The sequence below is a fragment of the Lipotes vexillifer genome, unplaced genomic scaffold (assembly GCF_000442215.2).
Source record: "Lipotes vexillifer unplaced genomic scaffold, Lipotes_vexillifer_v1.1 scaffold1709, whole genome shotgun sequence".
NCBI lineage: Eukaryota > Metazoa > Chordata > Mammalia > Artiodactyla > Lipotidae > Lipotes > Lipotes vexillifer.
Genome location: NW_006788868.1, coordinates 518,942 through 544,608, shown reverse-complemented (window position 1 = coordinate 544,608; position 25,667 = coordinate 518,942). Strand labels below are relative to the sequence as shown.

Here is a 25,667-nt window from a genome sequence, read left to right as displayed (position 1 = left end):
TTACGTTTCATCTAAATTTAAATAAACACATTTGACTAGTGGCTACTGAATTAGAAAGCATAGCTCTAGAACTTAGACTATGGAAATTCACACTGTACTAAAACAGTCCAGCTGGACCAGGACCAGGGTCCACTAGGATAAGCCTCCCTGTGTTGTGCAAGTGTTGTGCAAGTTAACACTTAAATTTTATACTAAAGGCACCTCACTTGCCTCACCATAGTCCCAGCTCTGCATTTCAGTGACTCAGCAGAAATTTCTCACCACTGATACTTTGTCTTATATTGTTGCACCCCCTGAAACCACTGTGGCGCCGTTACTGACTATTTGAGAACAACACAGCATCATCCATAGAACAGATTGTTCACAGATCTACAAAGTATTGTTTCTGCTGTTGTGGGAATCAAGGCATGTTTCCTTTTACCCCATCTTTTTCCCTTGGTAGCTTCTCAAATATCAGACCTTCTTTCTCTAATTAAATCAAATGTCGTCTCCTCTGTGTAGTGACTCTTGGTGCTTTGAATATTCACTTCTCCTGACAAAACTGGGTTTAAACAGTTGAAAATCAGTAAAACCTAAACAAGTGTAATTTTTCTAAGCTTCATTTCCTCTACCCACCCCCAAAACATGGTGATGCTAACACCTAATTCATGTTTATTATTAACTATTTAATGTGAGTCTGCTATATGCCTGGTATCTGCACTAAATACAGATCATTCATTCAGCATGGGAGATTTGGCCTTTTGTTACACAGAATAGATTTAGGTTAATAATTAAATAATTAAATGTGATAGTTTCTGTCATGACTGAAGTGCTCCTATTTCAGTAACTGAAATAGAGTCGGAACTTATTAAATTAAATCCTTTCTATTATTATTAAGCCTGAGGAGTCTATTTCATAAAATCCAGAACATGAATGAATCAGTATGGCATTACTGTGTTAAACAGCTATAGATGCATTTCACTATATTGTTGATAAAAGACAATTAGAATCATTTCCTCCGTGAAGGAATGGTTTATTCTAATATACCTTATAAAAACCTCCCAGAGCCACAAATGAAGAAAAATAATTACTTTTGTCTAGCCACCACACTGGATAAAATTGAACATCTTTGTGTTTTTATATTCACAAGTAAATTACAGAAATAGACTTTGTGGGTTAAAGGATTTTTAGCCAAAGGGGAGTACATTTTGAATGTTGGTATTCACCAGTTGAATGGTATGGTGTTACATTCTTATTTTATTTTAATGTTGGTAGTATTGAACTGAGGTTATTTGGGGTAAGGTTTATTTGGAGATGAATTAATTTGGTACCATCAACAAAGGTACCCCCTTTACTTAAGCCCTTTCCTTTCTTGCTTATTGCAATCCAGCCTAACAGCCACATTTACAATTAAATTGTTAATTGACTTTTAGATCACTGTTCCCCATGCAACACTAAACTCGTAAGTAATGATTCAGGCATTAATAAGAAGCCATACAATTTAAAAATATGCACCACAAATTGTATGTTTACCCACTGAATTGATAAATGCAGCAGGAAATTCTAGATGGGTGCTGTCAGCTGTAAAATTAAAGATAGTGTGAAGAAAGCACAGCCTCCTTTTGGTTATTTGCAGATGCGTTATCTGGTTTGAAAGAGCCTTAGATTCACCTTTTCTATTCTTTTGTTTATGACGCTTTCCCTAATTTATTACTTCACTAATGGGTGGATGAACCATGAAGAAAAGTGCCACTCAGATCAGTCAGCTCACATGGCTCAAGGAGGAGAATAAAAATATATGAGGCCCTGTTTGCTCTTCTAATTACCCATCGTATCATTTTCTACTATTGTTTTAAAAAATGAGAGTTGACTGTATTAGAAACTCTGGTTAGTCAGGGATCCTCACTTACGTTAACTACATACCCTCCTTGTGTTTTACAGGGTGGTAAGAAATAAGGGGCAACTTTTGTTTCCTGTGAGCTCATTGATTCTGCTTAGTATCTGTTGTTGAGTTTTTGTGTCATTATCGCTGATACATTATGTAGAGCTACGACTTGGTATTTCTGCAACACTTAGTATTTGCTTGCTTCCATGTTAACTACTTCCATCTCTCTACACACAGATTAAAACAACACAAAACGAAAAACAGTATGGTGGCTTGTGTTGCTTATTCAGTAAGTGATGGAAGTGAACTGATACCTACTCTGCTTAGTTGGCCCCATTTAGCATGGCTGTTAAACAATGAGAAATAGTCAGTTTTAGAAAAGCAAAGCCCTAGTAACTGTCTGTTTTTGCTAAGTTCAACATAAATTTTGGAACCTTGAATTACCCTCAAGCAGTTAATTCACTACATAAAATCAATAAATACCATACAATGAAACACAGACATTTTGGACATACAGGTAAAGTTTGGTTACTTGGCATTAAGCCTAGAGAAAAATAGAACTTGAGATCTTTAAACCTCCTTTCAACTCTCAAACTCTCTATGAGCAATCTGACTGTTACATCATGACAACATCTGCAGATACCTCCATGCCAATTCTCAAATTACCCCTGCCTGCATCTTGACTTTCAGCCTACTTTTGACAAAACGGGAATTTGGTGTTTTCAAGTTGAATCATTCCGATTTCTAAACTGACATCTTGTCATATTTTTATTTGTAGATTTCAGTTTATAAGCCAGCATTCCAAAGACTATTTACAGTTTTTTGGCCTCTAGTAACAGTGTCTCACCTAGGTATCTGGATAAGATATAAGCATCTAAACTTCTCACAGGTATAAAAAACTAAATTAAAAAAAAAAAAATCCCACTGACATAAGCTTAAAAATTAAAACATCAAGCTTGATTAAAATGTAAATTTTCACTAATCATTAATTTTCCTATTTGGAATAATTATCAAGCATTTGAAGGAAATGTATAGAATAGAAGTTCTTAAGTCTAATTCAACGTATGGTCTACTCATTGCCCATTCTTGCCATCAACATGGCACCCTATTAAGTTCCCAAATTGAATAAACTTACCCAACTCGTCTCAAAACTCTTTTGACTAGTCTGAGACTTATCAGACTAGTCTATGTGGATAAGACATCTTATTATAGAAATATGTAATTAAATTATAGATCTTACCATTCTGTTTGATGTCTCTAAGCTTATTTGCATGTGTAATTATTGAACTCACAGGATCTGTCTATGGCTTTACTACAGCTTTGTTTAAAATAAAAGACTCCTTAATAATGGTAATATGTTGTATCAGTGGGCTCTATCTTACTGATAGAACTAAAAATAATACAAAAAGAATCAATCTCCTTTTCCATAAGAGCTCAGATTATTTTTTAATATTTTTATTTTGAAAAATATCCTAAGTAAAAAATAGTAAACAGTTATGTTTTAAAAAAATAATAATGAGGTGGACACTTAAGTATTTGTAGCCCAGATTTAGAAAAAGGTTTCCCTGTTAGCATCTGGTTCCCAGAAATAACCACTGTGGTGAAGCTTATGTTAATGATGTCTTTGCTTTTCCTTATAGTTTCACCACATATAAACATTTCTCTAAATTAGTTAATATCTAATACTACTTTCTTTTAAATTGATGTGAAAGAGATCATATTGAATATGTTTTTCTGTCATGATCTTTTTCCTTAGCCTTATGTTTGAGATTCACATGTACTGGGGTGTGTAACAGTTCAGCTTAGCTTGGGTTCCCTGGAAATAGATTCTGAGGTAGGGAATTGCATGCAGAAGTTTCACCCAAGAGTGCTGTAAAGCAGGGCTGTCCATTAGAACTATATGGAATGGTGACTGTGCTCTATATCTACACGGCCTCCTGTAGTAGCCATGGACACAAGCTACATATGACTTGAGTGCTTGAATTAATTTAATTTAGATGTAAATTTAAATATCTACATGTAACTAATGGACTTCTGTATTGGACAGCACAACTCTAGAGAAATATACCTGTAAGGAGGTGGTAAAGGCAGAATCGGTCAGAGGGAGAAGCTGACTTGCCATGTGGTTACATGGCAAGAGCTCAGCCAATCCTACAGGAAGGTCTGGAGCAGGGATGGCCCTTCAAAGCTGTCCCTGCTTTGATGGACAAAGTTGAGGCAAAGCAACTGAACTTGAGTATCAGAGCATAAGTCAGTCATCTGTGGTGCCTTCTGAAAGAAGGAGAAATCATGGGTCAATCAGCTTCTTGTCTCTGAGGGCACTTCCCACTGAAGCACACAGCTATAAGCCTTCAGCAGCCAGTATTACCAGTAGCAGAGGAATTGGTGCTAGGCCTTAAAGAGGGAATCTGAGCAGAGTACCACAGTATCCATTATTCAGTTGGCCATTCATTTGCAGTACTCTATGGAGGTTCCACTATATAAATAAATCACAATTTATTCATATATTCTATAGATGATGGAGAGTTGGAGTATTTCCAATTTGGAGAAGTGTGGCTATTATAAACACTGTTTCTGTAAACATTTCTTCATATGTCTCCTGGTGAATAAATGCAAGGCTTTCTCTAGGATATATGCCTGTAAGTGAAATTACAGAGAGTTGGAATATGTTCATAATTTACTAGAAAATGCCAAGCTGTTTTCCAAAATGGCTGTATATTTTACAAATTACAGACTTTCATTCAATATCACAGTTCTGGCAATTGAGAGGTTTATTCAGAATATCTGTTCTACCTTTCAGAAGACAAGCTTAGGGTCTTTGATATCATTGTCCTCCTGAATAAAGTATTAAAATAACTTTTGCCCTTTAGAGGTTAGAAGAATTCTAAGATAACTCTCAATGAGTCATACTCTTATATAATGTTTCTTCCTTAACTGTGGGCAGAATCTGTGACTTGCTTTTAGCCAATAGAATATGCCAAAAACCATAAACCTGAACAAAAACCTAAACCCACGATTAGATTGTATGTTAAAGGCAAAGGGTTTTATAGATGTAATTAAGGTTCCTGATCAGTTTGACTTTGAATTAATGAAAAGAGGTATTACACTGGGTAGGCCTGACCTAATCAGGTTTTCCCTTTAAAAGGAAGCTTCGGCCTTTTCTGAGGTCAGAGACTTTGGAAAATCAAGCTGCCATGGACTCTACATATATAAGGAAATTAATTTTGCCACACCATGCAGGCTTGCATGAGAACTCTGAGCCTCAGATAAGATCCCAACTCTGGCCAGCACCTTGATTGCAGCTCTGTGGGACACTGAACAGAGCACCCAGTTATGCTATGCCTGGACTCCTGACCTATGGAAACTGTGTGACAATAAATGTGTTGAAAAAAAATACACCTGCTTAGCAGCAAAATTTCTCTTTTTTTTCAACCACATAATTTTATTTCCTCCATGTGATTATTTGATTTCCTTGGGTCTTTTGTATTTGGAGTGAGAGACTTTATTATTTCCATCCTTAAGAGAATTCTTAATCCATTAAAAAGAGGCACTGAGTATACTTCAAACTGCTGCAGCATTGTATCTAGTAGTAACTGCTTCCTTTCAAATAAATTATATTCCTTTTCCATGAATGAGTACCTACAGGAACTTAAGTGTTGGAGGGAAATTATTTATGTCAATTTCAAGAATGAAATATCTAAAAATTGCTTTCCTGAAACATCTAAGAATGGCTAAGCCTAAGAGAAAACACAAGGCTTTCTCTGATTCCTTTAGGGACAGAAAGGTTTTGAGAAGATAACAATGACAGAAACAAAAGAAAAATGTGGATGACGTCTGAAACATAGAAAAAAAACTGGGGAGTTTAAATTTTATAAAGAAAAATTGGGCTTGTCTTATTACAGATCAAAGCATATGGTAAGACAAAAAACTTAAATTCAAATGGGAGTGATACATTTTATTCTCACTCATGTACAGTTTGTAAAAATGGATGTTCCTGTCATAGTTGGGGTTCTCTGGAAGTAGAACTTAAAAGAAGAACTTGTAGGTAGTTTATCTGAGACACGATCCCAGGAAAGAGAAGTTGAGTGTATAGGGAAAATGAGATAAAGAATACAGAAAAGCAATAAAGGGTTCATCATGAGCTGGTTATCTCTGTGGTCAGCTGAGGTCTGTTCCTGTGGAAGCCCACTGGGAAATTACATGGCACGTACCTCAGAATTGTCCCAGTGGATGATGGGGAGTGTGGTGGGTTGAATGGTATCACCCAGGACCTCAGAATGTGAGATTATATAGAATAAGGACCTTTGCAGATGTAGCTAAGGTCAGCATCTAGAGATTAGAGTAAATCCAGTGACAGGTGTTCTTATAAGAGACAGAAAAGAAGACACAGCAATACACAGAAGAAGGCCATGTGAATATAGAAGCAGAGATTGGAGTTATTGCATCCGCAAACCAAAGAACATCAAGGGTTGCCCCCAGTCATCAGAAGCTAGGAGAGAGGCATGGAAGGAATTCTTCCTGGCAGCCTGCAGAAAGAAACAAGCCAATTGGATCTGATTTTGGATTTCTCGGTTCCAGAGCTGTGAGAGAGTAAGTTTCTATTGTTTTAAGCCACCAAGTCTGTGGTAATTTGTTACGGCAGCCCTAGGAAATTAATACAGGCAGGCTGAGCTGTTGACTCCTCTACACGTCTAGGCCACACCTGAATGCGACAGAAGAGCTTTCTGTGACTTTATAAAAAGTCCCAGGCAGCAAATCAGAGAAAGGCTGCAGCAAGTGCTTGATGTGGGACCCTGACATCATACATGGAATTACTTACCGTAGTTTCGTTGAAATGCGGTGGGCTTAAGAGATGTGACACTGTTGTCCACAAGCATCTACTTCACTCCTCCAAGCAGTAATTTAGAGAATCCGGTCCCTTCTATCCTGTGATTCTGCCATCTTAAACATGGTAGTAAAGTGGCTATGGTTTTGCATAGAAAAGTGGGAGGGAAAAGAGCATAGAGGGTTGTAAGTGGAAGGTTTAGAGGCTTTAGCAGTTCTGCTCACATTCTGTTGGCTAGAACTCAGTCATATTTCCACAACTAACTGCAAAGGAGGCTAGAAAATATAATTATTCTGGTTATCTGGTTGCTCTATAATAACCAATACCAATCTCAACAGCTGGAAAAAAAGAATAATTTATTTTGCTCATGAATCATGCAGCTTTGGGAGGGCCCAGCTGGGATGGCTCATCTCTGCTCCGTGCAGCGCTAGTTTAAGTGGTTCAGCTGGGCCTGAAGCGTCCACTTCCAAGATGGCTTATACACATGGCTAGAAAGTTGGTAACAACTGTCATCCAGAAACTTAGCTGAGGCTGTTTATCTTGAGGCCTTGGTGCATTTCCCTGTGGGCCTTCCAAGGATTCTTTACATTTCTCTCAAGTGCAAATTGTACTCATGCACTCACTTCCAACACTTCACAAATTCTCATGCTATTTCAACATCAGGCTCGTACTTGAGATTCAGGATTCCTTTAAATCACATCCAGATAGAGATGGAGCTCCTTGGGTCCCGTTTCTGAAGCATGATTCCTCTTTACCTAAATACCTAGAAACTAAAGAGCCAAGTTGCCTGTCACCTCCCACATGCCCCAAAGACAATGGTGAGATAGAAATAGTGTAAGTTTCAACAGACATTTCTGTTCAAAAATAGGAGAGAGATGACTGTCTCATGTCCATGGAAATTCTGAAGTCTAAGCAGAAACATGTTGCCTGTTACTCGTTGGGGCCCAATCCTGCTCTCGAACGGTTATTCTCTGTGACTCTTGGCTCCATTCTCTGAGTTCTTGGCCTCGCCCTTGAGTCATCTATCCTGTTCTCTAAGAACCTCTGGGTAGACTTCTAGCCTGCTTCCTATCTGTAGAAATTTGGAATCTGAAGCCCTCTTTTCATTAATCTCTTTAGGTCCAAACATAATAATTTACTTCAAATATCTGTGGACATTCTGTTAGACAAAAGCAGCACCCATGTTTCTTTCTAAGACAGACCTTTACCTTGGATTAAAAGTCATGTGCTGTAGGACGATGCAATTAAGGTTCTTAGAAGTCTTTTTGTCTAGTTGAAAGGAACCACAAGGCACACCTGTAACATAATTACAAGCCCCTTTTTTTCTAGTACAAAAATTCTGAAAGGAACTTGCTTAAGATACTCAGGAAGTCTACTGCATACAGTTTATTTTTTTAATTTATTTTGTGTGTGTGTGACTTCATATTCATTTTTTTTAATTTAATTTTTTTATACAGAGGTTCTTATTAGTCATCCATTTTATAAACATCAGTGTTTACATGTCAATCACAATCTCCCAATTCATCACACCACCACCACCACCACCCACGCTGCTTTCCCCCGCTTGGTGTCCATACATTTTTTTCTCTACTTATGTGTCTCAGTTTCTGCCCTGCAAACCGGTTCATCTGTACCATTTTCTGGGTTACACATAAATGCGTTAATATACGATATTTGCTTTTCTCTTTCTGACTTGCTTCACTCTGTATGACAGTCTCTACATGCATCCACGTCTCTACAAATGACCCAATTTCGTTCCTCTTTATGGCTGAGTAATATTCCATTGTATATATGTACCACATCTTCTTTATCCATTCATCTGTTGATGGGCATTTAGGTTGCTTCCATGACCTGGCTATTGTAAATAGTGCTGCAATGAACATTGGGGTGCATGTGTCTTTTTGAATTATGGTTTTCTCTGGGTATATGCCCAGTAGTGGGATTGCTGGGTCATGTGATAATTTTATTTTTAGTTTTTTAAGGAACTTCCATACTGTTCTCCATAGTGGCTGTATCATTTTACATTCCCACCAACAGTGCAAGAGGGTTCCCTTTTCTCCACACCGTCTCCAGCATTTGTTGTTTGTAGATTTTCTGATGATGCCCATTCTAACTGGTGTGAGGTGATACCTCATTGAAGTTTTGATTTGCATTTCTCTAATAATTGGTGATGTTGAGCAGGTTTTCATGTGTTTCTTAGCCATCTGTATGTCTTCTTTGGAGAAATATATCTTTAGGTCTTCTGCCCATTTTTGGATTGAGTTGTTTGTTTTTTTAATATTGAGCTGCATGAGCTGTTTATATGTTTTGGAGATTAATCCTTTGTCCGATGATTCGTTTGCAAATATTTTCTCCCATTCGGTGGGTTGTCTTTTCGTCTTGTTTATGGTTTCCTTTGCTGTGCAAAAGCTTTTAAGTTTCATTAGGTCTCATTTGTTTATTGTTGTTTTTTATTTCCATTACTCCAGGAGGTGGATCAAAAAAGGTCTTGCTGTGATTTATGTCAAAGAGTGTTCTTCCTATGTTTTCCTCTAAGAGTTTTATAGTGTCCGGTCTTACATTTAGGCCTCTAATCCATTTTGAGTTGATTTTGGTGTACAGTGTTAGGGAGTATTCTAATTTCATTCTTTTACATGTACCTGTCCAATTTTCCCAACATCACTTATTGAAGAGACTGTCTTTTCTCCATTGTATATCTTTGCCTCCTTTGTCATAGATTACTTGACCATAGGTGTGTGGGTTTATCTCTGGGCTGTCTGTCTTGTTCCATTGATCTATATTTCTGTTTTTTTGCCAGTGCCATACTGTCTTGATCACTGTAGCTTTGTAGTATAGTCTGAAGTCAGGGAGTCTGATTCCTCCAGCTCCGTTTTTTTCACTGAAGACTGCTTTGTCTATTTGGGGTCTTTTGTGTCTCCATACAAATTTTCAGATTTTTGGTTCTAGTTCTCTAAAACATGCCATTGGTAATTTGATAGGAATTGCATTGAATCTATAGATTGCTTTGGGTAGTATAGTCATTTTCACAATTTTAATTCTTCCATCCAAGAACATGGTATATCTCCCCATCTTTTGGTATCTTCTTTAATTTCTTTCAGCAGTGTGTAATAGTTTTCTGCATACAGATCTTTTGTCTCCCTATGTAGTTTTATTCCTAGGTATTTTATTCCTTTTGTTGCAATGGTAAATTGGAGTGTTTCCTTAATTTCTCTTTCAGATTTTTCATCATTAGTGTATAGGAATACAAGATTTCTGTGCACTAATTTTGTATCCTGCAACTTTACCAAATTCATTGATTAGCTCTAGTAGTTTTCTGGTGGCATTTTTAGGATTCTCTATGTATAGTATCATGTCACCTGAAAACAGTGACAGTTTTATTTTTTCTTTTCCAATTTGTATTCCTTTTATTTCTTTTTCTTCTCTGATTGCCATGACTAGGACTTCTAAAACTATGTTGAATAATAGTGGTGGGAGTGGACATCCTTATCTTATTCCTGTTCTTAGAGGAAATGCTTTCAGTTTTTCACCATTGAGAATGATGTTTGCTGTGGGTTTGTCGTATATGGCCTTTATTATGTTGAGGTAGATTCCCTCTATGCCCACCTTCTGAGAATTTTTATCATAAATGGGCGTTGAATTTTGTCAAAAGCTTTTTCTGCATCTATTGAGATGATCATCATATGTTTTTTATTCTTCAGTTTGTTAATACGGTGTATCACATTGATTGATTTGCATATATTGAACACTTCCCGCATCTCTGGGAAAAATCCCACTTGATCATGGTGTGTGATCCTTTTAATGTGTTTTTGGATTCTGTTTGCTAGTATTTTGTTGAGGATTTTGGCATCTATATTCATCAGTGACATTGGTCTATAATTTTCTTTTTTTATAGTATCTTTGTCTGGTTTTGGTGTAAGGCTGATGGTGGCCTCATAAAATGAGTTTGGGAGTGTTCCTTCTGCAGTTTTTTGGAAGTGTTTGAGAAGGATGGGTGTTAGCTCTTCTCTAAATGTTTGATAGAATTCACCTGTGAAGCCATCTGGTCCTGAACTTTTGTTTTTTGGAAGATTTTTAATCACAGTTTCTATTTCATTACTTGTGATTGGTCTGTTCATATTTTCTGTTTCTTCCTGGTTCAGTCTTGGAAGGTTATACCTTTCTAAGAATTTGTCCATTTCTTCCAGGTTGTCCATTTTATTGGCATAGAGTTGCTTGTAGTAATCCCTCATGATCTTGTTTAATTTCTGCAGTGTCAGTTGTTACTTGTCCTTTTTCATTTCTAATTCTGTTGATTTGAGTCTTCTCCCTTTTTTTCTTGATGAGTCTGGCTAATGGTTTATCTATTTTGTTTATCTTCTCAAAGAACCAGCTTTTAGTTTTATTGATCTTTGCTATCGTTTCGTTCATTTCTTTTTCATTTATTTCTGATCTAATTTCTTTCCTTCTGCTAACTTTGGAGGTTTTTGTTCTTCTATCTCTAATTGCTTTAGGTGAAAGTTTAGGTTGTTTATTTGAGATGTTTCCTGTTTCTTAAGGTAGGATTGCATCGCTATAAATTTCCCTCTTAGAACCGCTTTTGCTGCATCCCATAGGTTTTGGGTCGTCGTGTCTCCATTGTCATTTGTTTCTAGGTATTTTTTGATTTCTTCAGTGATCTCTTGGTTATTTAGTAACCTATTGTTTAGCCTCCATGTGTTTGTGTTTTTTACATTTTTTTCCCTTTAATTGATTTCTAATCTCATAGTGTTGTGATCAGAAAAGATGCTTGATATGATTTCAGTTTTCTTAAATTTATTGAGGCTTGATTTGTGACCCAAGATGTCATCTATTCTGGAGAATGTTCCATGTGCACTTGAGAAGAAAGTGTAATCTGCTGTTTTTGGATGGAATGTCCTATAAATATCAATTAAATCTATCTGGTCTATTGTGTCATTTAAAACTTCTGTTTCCTTATTAATTTTCTGTTTGGATGATCTGTCCATTGGTGTAAGTGAGATGTTAAAGTCCCACACTATTACTGTGTTAATTTTGATTTTCTCTTTTATAGCTGTTAGCAGTTGCCTTATGTATTGAGGTGCTCCTATGTTGGGTGCATATATATTTATAATTGTTGTATCTTCTTCTTGGATTGATCCCTTGATCATTATGTAGTTGTCCTTCCTTGTCTCTTATAACGTTCTTTATTGTAAAGTGTATTTTATCTGATATGAGTATGGCTACTCCAGCTTTCTTTTGATTTCCACTTGCATGGAATATCTTTTTCTATCCCCTCACTCTCAGTCTGTATGTGTCCCTAGGTCTGAAGTGGGTCTCTTGTAGACAGCATATATATGGATTTTGATTTTGTATCCATTCATTGAGCCTGTGTCTTTTGATTGGAGCATTTACTCCATTCACGTTTAAGATAATTATCGGTATGTATGTTCCTATGACCATTTTCTTAATTCTTTTGGGTTTGTTTTTATAGGTCCTTTCCTTATCTTGTGTTTCCCACTTAGAGAAGTTCCTTTAGCATTTGTTGTAGAGCTGGTTTTGGTGGTGCTGAATTCTCTTAGCTTTTGCTTGTCTGTAAAGCTTTTGATTTCTCCATCGAATCTGAATGAGATCCTTGCTGGGTAGAGTAATCTTGGTTGTAGGTTCTTCCCTTTCATCACTTTAAGTAGATCATGCCACTTCCTTCTGGCTTGTAGAGTTTCTGCTGAGAAATCAGCTGTTAACCTTATAGGAGTTCCCTTGTATGTTATTTGTCATTTTTCCCTTGTTCCTTTCAGTAATTTTTCTTTGTGTTTAATTTTTGCCAGTTTGATTACTATGTGTCTCGGCATGTCTCTCCTTGGGTTTATCCTGTATGGGACCTGCTGCCCTTCCTGGACTTGGATGGCTATTTCCTTTCCCGTGTTAGGGAAGTTTTCGACTAAAATCTCTGCAAATATTTTCTCTGGTCCTTTCTCTCTCTTTTCTCCTTCTGGGACCCCTATAATGCAAATGTTGTTGCATTTAATGTTGTCCCAGAGGTCTCTTAGGCTGTCTTCATTTCTTTTCATTCGTTTTTCTTTATTCTGTTCCGCAGTGGTGAATTCCACCATTCTGTCTTCTAGGTCACTTATCAGTTCTTCTGCCTCAGTTATTCTGCTATTGATTCCTTCTAGGGTATTTTTCATTTCAGTTAGTGTATTGTTCATCTCTGTTTGTTTGTTCTTTAATTGTTGTAGGTCTTTGTTAAACATTTCTTGCACCTTCTCGATCTTTGCCTCCATTCTTTTTCTGAGGTCCTGGATCATCTTCACTCTCATTATTCTGAATTCTTTTTCTGGAAGGTTGCCTATCTCCACTTCATTTAGTTGTTTTTCTGGGGTTTTATCTTGTTCCTTCATCTGGTACCTAGCCCCTGCCTTTTCATCTTGTCTATCTTTCTGTGAATGTGGTTGTTGTTCCACAGGCTGCAGGATTGTAGTTCTTCTTGCTTCTGCTGTACTGCATACACTTTAAATATTCATAACCCTCTCAGGAACCTTGCTTTGGACCTAGACATCTTTGCATGACCATAGAGTCATACTAGTAAAGTACCCTGGGTTTGATACGTTTCCTGAAACTCTTTTTCACATTGAAAGTCTTGTGTTCTGGGGAGTTTAAGGATGAGAAAGTTTTCATTTTGAACCCAGAAAGTCCTGGTTCCTTTATATTTCCTTGGAATTCTGCTTGGAAAATGATTCATCTGTTTTTTAGCTCATCTCTCTTTCCATCTTTATGTTATTCTACATGACTTTGAGAAACCACTTGACAGATTCATTATTCTGCCAAATCCACCAGCTCACATTTTCTACTTTCTGTATTTATTGCAGGTGACAATGTTGACAACTTTTCCCTGCTAAGTAACAGGAGTCACCTTTTATCTGGCCTAAAATAACAATTTCCTCACTGTCCTTCAGGTTCTCACCAGCCAGTCTTCCGATTTCACTAACGATATCCTTGAAGCCCTTCTAGCTTCTGACTACCATTCAATCCTAAATCAATGCCACAGGTTTTAGGTTTTTAACGTTAACACCCCACTTCCTGCATTAAATTCTATTCTAGTTAACAACCCACCATAAAACGTAGTGGTTTAAAACTGTAACAGTAGCTTATTTTGCTCACAGATCTGTCATGTGGGTAGGTCTGGGTGTCAAAATCTCATCTCCGCTCTGTGCGGCCTCAGCTGGTCTGGCTTGACTGGAGCTGGGGAATCTACTTCCCAGAGGGTTACTCATATGGCTAGCAAGATATTCTGGCTGTCAGCTGGGAACTGCACGAGGTCTGTTGGTTCTTCTCCGCATGGACTTCTCCATGGCACTACTTGGGTGTCCTCACAATCTAGTGGCTGGATTTTAAGAGCAGCTGGTCCATGAAATAGGAATTGGGAGTTTCCAGTTTCTTAAAACCTCAGCCTCAACACTGAGATAGGTCACTTCTGCCATATTCTTTTGGTCAAAGTCACCCATATTCAAGGGAAGGAAATATAGGCATACCTTTTATGAAAGGATTATCAAAGAATTTAAAGGCATCTTAAATCCTCCACAGTAGTCTAGCTGTGTACTCAAGGAAAAGGGGAAACAGATCTGGTAAACAGCTATCCTTTCTCGGCCACAGTGTATTCTACCCTTTTAAAATAGTAGTCATATATTCAGTGGGTATGAAGTTACAGTTGTACAAGTTCTAGAGGTCTGCTATACAACATAGTGCCTATAGGTAATAATATGATATTGTGAATTTAAAAATTTGTTGGGAGGATAGGGCTCCTGTTAAGTATTCCTACTACAGGGGAAAGGGGTCGGTGCAAAGGGACACAAGGAAACTTTTGGAGGCAATGGCTAGGTTTATAACCTTCTTTTTTTAGTGATTCTGTCGTGGATGTGTACATATATTCAGGCTCATCAAACTGTGTACATTAATAAATGCAGTTTTTGTATATCAATTGCACATCAATAAGCCTATAAAAAAAGTAACATGTATTTGTAATCAACATTCCATCAAGTGCTCATAACTTACGTGTTCATCTCTGTGAATTTAGTTACTGGAGTATAATCATAGACAGTATATTAAAAAGAAACTCAGATAGTCATCAATTTTTAGATACAACATGGACAAAGGATTTCTTATATACCTTTAAATGGCTGGAGGTTTATACCATTTGTAGAGATCTGATATTTAGACATTTTTCCTTATGTTGTACTAAAATCTTCTCTGTTGAAAGTTTTACTCACAAGTACTAGTTTTATTTTCTTGACCATGCAAGACAAATCCAATTTCTCTTCTAATCTCTTTCTATACCACAGTCCATCGTGTATTTGAAGTCATCTCTCATGGTACTCCTGAGTTTGGTCTCAGTACTACTAGTTCTTTTAAATATGTAATATCTTAAATTGAAAATAAATGCCTTCTAGATGTGACCTATTACATTTTTTTTCTTTTTAATGCAAGTTTAACTTATGTAGAGAGAAAAGGGGAAAACTATTAGTTTATCCATTAAATAGTAATATTTTATGTTCAAGAAACTGTCTTTTACATCTCTCAGAATTTGAACAAGAACCTTGTCAATTAGCAGAGCATTTACCATAAATTTAATTAAAAGTGAGTGTTCACCTGTTATGGTAATAAATGTCTCTTACTTAAGATGTTCTACTTATATACTTGCTAGAACTACCAGAAAAATAGGATTAGATATGTATACTCTGATTTCAATATTAAGAATCCAAATTTGAAGAAATTAATTCCTTGCCCAAGTTTGGACAAATTAATGTCAGCTTAGAACAGAATATAAGTTTCTGATTCCATGTTCAATTATTTTTTTCTATTATTCCATGCTGTTAACTAATTTGTATGGATATATTTAAAGTCCACATTCAAAGTTATGACAATTTATAGTATGTATAGATCATTAACTATGTACAGTCTATTGAAATTCAGGAAATCATGTAGAGATTTTAAAAAACACATGGAGTGTCCAAATTTTGAAATGCAGTTTTGGCAAGTTCAGTGTCAGGTTGTCTCACACTTACTGAAGCTGAAAGGACCCAGTGAAGATTCTGTTTTGCTGTAATACAAATACAATATTCTAATATATGGAAATTCCTTGTTTTTTTTTCTAACCATATTAACATATTTTTGGGTTTTAGTAATTACTCTTATTAAGACCACTAGGTGCTCAATTTTTTTTTTCTCAATTAGCAATAGTAAATTATTTGGGTATAACAGTAATTTTCTAGTGACTCTTAATTTAAAAAGTAATGTGTTACAAAGGGATTAGCATAGCAATCTATCAGCACCTGGAATGGGCACCACATAAATATCCAATAAGTTACTCCACCTCCTCTTAAAATTAGAGAACTATGTAGTTGGAAATTTGTCATATGTAAAGATAAAAGAGAAGTCTTTTGTTATCACACAGAAAGCAAAATCTAGCAACCTATGACTGACATTGGCATCCAGGAAGAGCTGATCACCCTTCCCTTTAAAAAAAAAAAAAAAAAACAGGACTATTTTTAACTGACTTACTGACAATTTAGTACGGAAGAGCAGAGCTGTACGTGTTAAGTCCAGACTCCCGGGCATAACTCTAGTTATCTTAACTTAGTAGGTCTGCAACAGGGACTCTAAAATCAAGTGTATGCATTTCTAATTAAAAAACCCAGGTGATTCTGATGTAGGTGATCTATGGACCAGACTTAGAAAAACACTGGGCAGTGGCAGCTTTGCATATAGTCTCAGATTTCACTGCTTGGTATGTTTCTTTTAAGTTCTCTGCAAAAGTTACAATTCACATTGTCCCAAAGCATTTTTGCTATGGATTTTAAAAGCTAGTTATACAATTAATTATGGCAACTGGAATTTAGACTCTGCCCCAGTTAGCCCAGAAAGCAACAATGGTACAACTTTGTGATGAAAGTAAACTCAGGTTAACTCACACATAACCAGAATACTCAGGGGTATTCATTATGTGTATGATCACGATCCAGCTCATTAGACAATCCAGGCACTAAGCCTCATTCAGAATAACTTCCCAGAGTCTCTTCCATTCATGACCAAGTTTAAGTGACTTACTATCTATCAGTAAAATTCAGTGGTGAAGAAGGCATTTAAGATTAATAGTGGAAAAACCTTTGAAGTATTAGGTAGATAAAAAGGTGATAAACTTGCAAATGGTCTAAGTAAGAGATGAAATAAACTTTACCAAAGGCAAAAAAAATTTTTTTTCAATAAGTAATGGGAAATATTGGCACCACCTTAAAATGGATGCCCCATTTATCTTAGCTCTTAAGATGTATAAGGAGACTTAGGTCATCAGTTACAAATGCTAATGCTTCCATTTAGCAGTCATTTTCAAACTTTTCAATTAGGGGGAGGGGTCATGAACCTGCTGATCAATAACTTAATTTGCTTCTTTATGCCTTAACAAACAAAATCCAACTCTGTCTTCTGCCATTTAGCTGAGCAATTTGTGTCAGGCTCAGTTTCCTCATCTGTCAGGCTGTTTCCTCATCTGTAGAATGCAGAAATTGCAGTAAATAGCCTTTTCAGTACTACACTGTGACTCAAGAACAGAAGAGGTATAGCAGTGTGGGTAGGTCTGTGAGTTCTTGGCTGTTAAGAAGTGAGCAAAAAAGATTTGCATTTACTTCTTTGCTGATTTAAACTTCTGTATCTCTTCCTGTCTTATCTTGCTTGTGGACAGTCTCCTTGATTTTACTCCAAATGCAAGACCCTGGAATCCAGTTGACTGCCTTTGTCTGAGCTGACAAAGAATTGTAGAATTCTTCGGTGTGGTGACCTAGTTTCTCACATACAGTTAATACATCTTAACAATCTTTCTCCTTGTTTATTTTCTTCCTCTTCTAGGTACAAGCCTCCCTGAAATATTTTAACATCCTGCTTTTTAAATTTCCTATCTACCCCTTCACACCTTGATCAGAGACTCACATCATTTTCCCTAAGTGTAATCAGTCAAACAAGGATTTAGCCTTCTGGAATTACCAAGATAAGCAATTTTAGTGAAGTCATTCTGGACACTATAGTGTCATTGTGATGGTTTCCTATATTTGGGCAAGTAGAGTGGGAGTCTATGAAGTGTTGGAACTTCACTCTCTGGATCTCCTATTATGTCCATGTCTGGTTGTCCATCCTGCCCAAAGTTGAATGGAATTAAACCAACACTAATTGGGAGAAGCAGATAAAATGCCTGCAGTTATATGAACTGTAAGGATTAACTAGTAACTTTAGTAAGAACTTTTGGGACATTGGATACTGATTATAAAGCAGTATCAATTAAGAAAGCTCTATAAATTAGGAGTTTGGAATTAATATATACACACTGCTATATATAACATAGATAAATAACAAGGACCTACAGTATAGCACAGAGAACTATATTCAGTATCTTGTAATAAACTGTAATGGAAAAAATGAAAAAGAATAGATATCCATATCCATATCTATGTCTATTTTTTAATGTTAATCCCAAACTCCTAATTTATGGAGCTTTGTTAATTAATACTCTTTCATCATTCATCAGTATCCAGTGTCCCCAAAGTTCTTACTAAAGTTTCCATTATAGGTTATTACAAGTTATAAAGTTATACATATATATACATACAACCGAATCACTTTGTTGTATACCTGAAACTAACACAACATTGTAAATTAAATATACTCCAAAAAATGGTTGAAAAAAAAGAAAGCTCTAAAACTGGGGGGAAAACAACTGGCAATTAACTTAGAACCAAACCCTTCTTGTGCCTGTAACTCTCAAACTGCAGATGAATGCTGAGCAGTTGTGAGAGTCTCAAGAATGCAGGACCTGTGCAGGGATTTCACATAAGCATCCATAATTTTATTTTCTGAAAGCATTCCTTCTCATTCAAGATATATAGCTCAGCATAAAAATCAGCCCATTATTGTTAGTGGGAGGTAATAGTTGTCATCTGTGTCTAAAAACTATGTAACCAGGGCTTGGAGTTGAGGATGTAAAGAGACAACCAAAGCTATACGTTTTTTAATGTAGTCTACGTGTTCTGTTTTCAGTGAAGAAGAAGCGGTCAGAAATAAGGTAATCCTCAGTTTCTTCATCTCTGAAATCAGGATTTTAATGTTTGGCTTTGATATTTGAAAATCAATGAAGACCACCCAAATGAGAACAGAGAGAGGCTATTTATTCAGATCTTACTCAAACAGCGAAGGCAGCCAACGTCACTCTTATTTGGCCGAGACTCAACAGCAGACAGGGAAGTGGAAAAGCTGTATAGTGAAAACAGCAGGGAAGGTTTCAGGTCTAATATGATCAGAGCTTGTTGGCCTGGGGAAACTGGGAGTCACTTAGCTAGAAGAAGGCATCTTGTGTGCATGATTTGGGGGACATATTTGCCTTTCAATGCTTGGTCCTGAGTTAGAAGTCAGGGTAAAATATAAGGAAACTGGCAGTCATTGACCAAGTCCTGATCATTCTGGGCCGACTGTTGCAGAGATTTTGGGTTGGTTTCCCAAACTGGTTGTTCTGGAGATTGTGGGTCAGATTTCTGTCATATGTGGTCTGGCCATTGTTCATTTGTATATTCAGTCTCCAAGGCTGCAAGTTTGTTGTCAGAACTGACCATGGAATGAGTTAAAAAGATGCCTCTGTTGCTGTTTTTGGAGGTGGTAGAAGTATTATTAGACGATAAAGGAAAGGCAATAATATTTTGGAGAGAGAAGCAAGAAGCGTGTCTCCACTGATGTAAAAAATGTTCCACCTGCTGAGGGAAGGGTACCTAGAGAAACTGTATCTAATCCTGCCTAAGTGAAGGCCAGTATAAGTGTCCTCCTTTCTCCTGGCTGATAAACTGTCCACATTACTCTTCATAAAGATCTCAAATCCCCTGAGCATTTGAAACTTTATGTTCTGCTTCCAAAACCAGTAACAAAGTTCCAATTTTTCTAACCTGTGAACTGCTAGGGCTAAGATGTCCTTATCTCCGAAGTATGAGAAGACATACAGCCAACTCAGAGTCAGAGGATGTTGCAAACTTATTATAAAAGAGCTATCTAGTTCATATTTTAATAATAATTTACTTTGCTAGCCTTTTTGTTATAATTTAAAGTTTATTTCTTTTTTAATAGGCTCACCTCTGTTTCATTTTCTTTTGTGTCTTTATACTCACGCTGTCCTGATTTTTCAAATTCCTACCATCTGTAAGCCTTGTTGCCAAACTTTCAGCCATCACTTACCTTGAAAGAAGACCATCTTTCTATGTACACTGCAGCAGTCACCTGCTCACACACACACAAATTCTGTTAAGTTCTTTTTAGAGTTACCACAGCTTCCTTATCTTCCCAGAGGTATCGTTTTCCTCAGCTCTTCTCGACCTCCACTCTAGAGCCCTTTACGTGATCTCTGTTCCTGCCCCGCCATGGTCTGGGTGCCTAAACACAAACATCCTACTCCAGCAATCTGCTGTCTTTCCTTTCTCCTCCCTCCTTTTTCTAGATCTACTCCTCCATCTTCCCTCCCATTTTTCTTCTTCCTTCCTCTGGACCATAAAATATATTTGTTCCAATACTCCAACCATTCTGGTCAAACACTTAAATCCTTTTCCTACTTCATTGCCCTCCAGTACTAAATCCAACACTCTGTTTCCTTGACTTCTGAATCCAGTCCTGGAGGAAGCTCATGATGGTCCAGAGTAGCATCCTTGTAAGTGCAGGGACCCACCCTCAACAGCGCTCCCCAGCTCCCTGGCAGGGCCACTCTGGGTCCAACTCAAGGCCCACTTTCATTCCTTGCAGAGGTTGTTTCAAACTTTTACTATTTACTCCTCCTCTTCTCTCAGGATAGAAATTTCTAGCTGTCCTTTCTCACCATCAACAAGACTTATCTGCAAGATTCTTTATTGCCTGACTCAGAGGAAGCCTTGCTCTTCATTTACATTCAAGTCTAATCCTCCAACATTTACTCTGGATCCCACTTTCTCCCATTTCAACAGGGGCCTCACTCCCCCATCTATTCCCCTCTTTCATAAAATGTTATTCTCTTTTAGACTTTCTCCCCAAGGTTTTGCCTCTAGCCATGTAGTCTTCTCTCTCTCTCTTTGAGTAAACTTGTTTACTCCATAATTTCAGCTACCACATATATCCTGGAATTCTTCAAGCTATATCAGTAGTCCAGAGTGCTTTCTAAACTCCAGGCTGGTTTACCTAATTACCTTCGGGATAGTTCCATTGACTTTTCCCTCTCTCTCTTCTTTCTCACCATTTACATAATGAGTTCTATTAATTTTACCTAACTATTTCATAAGTATTTTCATAAACCTATCAATTTTATTTATTGACTATTTCATAAGTTTTAATTTATTAAACTTCCTGCCACTGCCAAATCATTTTTTAAAAACACAACTGTAATTAAGTATTCCTGTGTTTAAAATCATATAATAGTCCTCATCAAATTTAGTTTAAATGCAAATCCCTTCATATAACACAAAAGGTCTTTCAGTATTTGACCCCTGCATCTCTCTAGCCTTTTGTTTCCCAAAGTATACTTAGAGGAACACTTTTTCTGTGGAATGTTTTACAAGATGGGATGTGGGGAATAGGAGGGGAGTAGAAGACTCTCAAATTGGCCCTGGGACCAATAGCACCAGAATTACTTGAGACTTATTATATATGCAAATTCTCAAGCTTCACCCTCGACCTACTGAATCAGGAAATCTGGTGGTAGAGCCTACAGATCTGTGTTTTAGCAAGCCTGCCCAGTGATGCTGAGAAACACTAAAGTTTGAGAACCACTATCTTAGAGAATCACAATGTACATTAGCATCTTACTACAAGAAGTCTGGAAATAACGTATTTAACTTCGTTAAAGCAAAATTTCCTCAATTTGATCATGGACCGTGTGTGTGTGTGTGTGTGTGTGTGTGTGTGTGTGTGTGTGTGTGAAATACTCACTAATATCCAGTAGAACTAATGTTAGAGAAACTTGTCAAAAGCCTGCAGCCTCACATGGCTAGTAATTCCCCAATTAGTGTTATGTGCTTTTGCATTTAAACATCCCACTGCATTACTCTACCAAATATCTCCCCCCAACCCTTGTCTGGCCAGCTCCTTAGAGGAGGTATTTCAAAATTATATGCTATTGAACAAATACATGGGATGGAACAGAAATATGTTGTAGCAACCTTAGAAGTATTGCTAAGTCCTACTACCATGAAGATATAATCTGTTATTTCAACACTTTTTTACATATAATGGTTCTCTCTGTATATTGATCTCTTCTTAATGGAGTATCTTCATATTTTCTTCTTTGATATTGTGAAAGTATAATGTACATCTTATCAGCTTGTCTGTACAAGCTTTTTGTATTGAAATATCCTTTATAAATATGATGACTAGAAGTTTTTTCAGCTGATCCTACACCCTATTTTTAAAAATTTCTCTCCCCATTATACTTTCATAGTCTTTCTTTCATATCTCTTTCCTCAATTATCTATTAACAAAATAATTTTTAGACACTATAATAACAATGACCATATTAAGACTGACATACTAAGTCATAGCTTTATAAACCTATTGTATTTTATTTGTTATTAATGAGGTTAATGTGTATTGTACTTTTATATAATATAAATATATTTTATTAAACTTTTCTTTTGATACATATTCATAGAGGTTTTAGTAAATATTAATACACTTATTACTAGCTTTCAGAATTTCTACTGCCATTATCTGAATTTTTCCAACCACAATTTCAAATGCCCCAGTAGACTTCTTAAATATTCATAAAGTGTTACTTAGAAGAACTGAGTTCCTAAGCAGTCAAGTAAGTATTCTTATATAATGGCTGTACTACATGTTTCAAACATGCAGTTTATTCAAATGCACTAGTAAAATACATAAAACATGATTTATGCTACTGATATGTGGTACGTAAAGACTTCATGACTCAGCATCAGGTTTGGTTTATTCTGATGCAGCATACAGAATTTTATGCAAAAAACATTACCAACTGTAATCCTCTGATGTCATAAAAAAGTAATCTGTGACAACTAAGGGCCTTTGGAATTAATGTATATTCAACTACTTTGGTCTCTGCCCTTTCCCAGATCACTCTTTGCAGAATGATGGTAAGTGACTCTGGTGTTAGACATGTCATCAGTAGTCATTTATTTTTATTTAATCACGTTACTTGAAACATTAGGCATATAGTTTGGCTACATACACATCAAGATGATTAATGCTAGTATTCTCATATAGTCCACCGTTGCCATCAGAACTAACTTTACTTACAATCTTCACAACTCACCAGGTTCTCTGGCTTTCTAACTACATCATAGAGAAGGAAATCTATAGAGCTTAATGTAATGAATAAATAATTATGTTATTGTGACCATAATAAATTCTTGTTCATAAAAGAAAGATAAATTTCAATAGAAAATGTAATTTAATAATAGGCAAAGTCAGACATTTGTAAGCCTTTTTTGCTTCTTTTTTCTTATTAAAGATCTTCTCATGTGCCTTGGTGTACCTAAGGAATTAAAAGAGGAAGGCTGCCAGAGTTTCAGGTGGTTCTCAGGGACCAGATATATAAGATTCTTAAGATCCTTTGGAGACTGCTTATAGTTCATTCTGACAATTTGAAGTAATTTGTCCTAGCCACTAATTTTTTGACTATTTTAGCTCTTCAACTTTTAGTATCTGTTAAATTTTGAGCTTAAAGGTAAATCAACAGCATTTGGAAGCACCCTAGGAAAATTAAAGTCCCTAAAGGTGCATTATAGTCTGTGTATGAGGTCTCTAACAGTAAGTGGATTTAATACAGGGTTATATTTTAACATAAGTGAGAATAATAATAGTGTGATGACTCATCCAAATCTGGTTACCTCTCTTGGGCAGCATTAGGCGATAGGCATGAAACCATTCAGCAGAGGGTGGCTGTTCTTTGGAAAATACATGGTAGTTGGGTAGGGCAAAAGATTGGATCAAGTAAAATCGAATCCACCTTTTGTATGAGAGCCCATAAATTTCCTGAGCTACACATTGGAGCTTTCAGATATCCTGACTATATAAGATTATAAATAATTTAGCAAAAACAGTCAAGGAAACCATATGCTTCCCACTGAGTCATATACTTGAGTGAAGATTGTCTCGTCTTTATCTTTTTTGCCTAATTTTAAAAAGTAAATGTGAAAGAAGTGTTATAAGAAGAATGCCCACCAAACAAAGTGACCAGAATAATTTATTTGTGTGTTCAAAGGAATTGTGTTTGTTGAATATGAAGTTTAGATGTTAAACATTCAAAATTGTTATTATACTCTGTTAATCTCACTGTAAATTTAGATCATCGAGGCAACACTCTTCCTAGAGGTGAGAGTGGAGAATTCATTCAGTATGGTAAATCAAGAAGGATTCCAAGATGATTTAAATACACATACATGCCCAAAAAAGAAAGATAGACTTAGGGAGTTTTTGTTAACTAGATACATTTGTGAGTGGAATGAGAAAGTTACAGACCATTCATGCAACTTGTATATGCTGTCGTATTTCACAGTACTGGCTTTGTAACCAGGCCGTCTTGCTTGAGTTCAGCCCACTTTACTACCAGTGTGACTATGGACAAAATATTTAGGCAGGACAAATTTTATATACAACACACACACACACATCATTGTACAAACAGAATTCAACCTTTTGCCTTGGAAGAAGCCACATTAAAGGGATAATTTCTACAATAATAATTCCTAAGGTCATGAACTGCAGTAGAGGAAGAGAAACCTCCATTCCAGAACCAAAGTATTTAGGAGTTCAAGCCTGGCCATTGTGACTTTACCCTATGGGATGCATTCAATGAAGAGAGGAAACCTGAATTTAATAGCTTTGGCTGGCATGATCTGAGAGTTGTTCCATTACCCATTTTCTCTGATCCTCCTATTTGACAGTGACATCTAACTAAAGTCATACCATTTAACCTTTTCTTTTGCATGTTGCGTGACCTTGTGAGCAGAGTAAGAAACGGGACCTTCCTCGGGAAGATCAGGGACCAACCACCAAGAATTTGGATTTTTGGCCCCAACTTATTACACTGATGGTCACGATTATTGATGAGGATAAAACTGCCTACACTCCTGTCCTGAATCAGTAAGTACACTGTTTTGGTAATAAATGGATTTTATTCCACTGAAGTTAAGAAAACAAAATATTTGAAGTATGGCTTAAACTCTCATGGCAATGGCAAACTTTTCCAAAATCAAGCTATAGAAAGCAGTATATTGTTACTTTTATCAGTAAATATTAATTCAGTGATATTATGAATTTTTAGTTTCAGCCTCATACAGAGTGATTATTTGGATATGGAGACAAATATTTCCCACAAGTTTATTTTTATTTGTTGTAGAAAAATTTCTTCTTTCCACTGGTTTCTTTCATTGTCTTAAAATTTTAAAAAGTGCAGTCCCCCAAAACTAAAAAGAATGTTAAACAGTATTAACGTATTCCACCGTGACTTTACTAATAGTAAGGATTTTTCAAAAAAACTTGCTTTCAAAATAGTTGTGTATGCTAGATGTAACAAATTTAATGCAGTATTTAAGAGAACAAGTCCATTTTCTCAAATAACCGAAGCCTATGCCTCCATGCATAGAATTTATAAATTATGAGCAGGTTAGCAAGGCAGATGAATTAAAATTCGTGGCTGTTCTAGAAGACTCTGAAATCATCAACTTATCAACTTAACACTAGCTATGAGACCTTGGGCAAATTATCTAATTTCCCTAGGTCTCAGTTTCCTCATATATAAGATAAGGATATATTACCAGATAATTTCCAAGATCCAGTCCACCTTTAGTGTTGCACATTTAGGATTTATTTCACACCCACACGTCGAGAGTTATACAACCAAAATAACAGCTGACTCTGCCCGCAGGCCATTTGCAATCTGGTAATGGAGAGAATATCCTGACATATTGGTCATACCTGAAAACCTGT

General features: G+C 36.4%; 1 protein-coding gene across 1 annotated transcript in view; it reads left to right on the top strand.

Annotated features, from left to right (window-relative positions):
* LOC103078014 (protein unc-13 homolog C-like) overlaps positions 1-25,667 on the top strand; it is a 288,547-nt gene that overhangs the window by 52,246 nt on the left and 210,634 nt on the right. Inside the window, exon 5 of the mRNA XM_007461879.1 lies at positions 24,688-24,821. Within this exon, the coding sequence (XP_007461941.1) occupies positions 24,688-24,821 (134 nt within the window). The remainder of the gene's footprint in view (positions 1-24,687; positions 24,822-25,667) is intronic.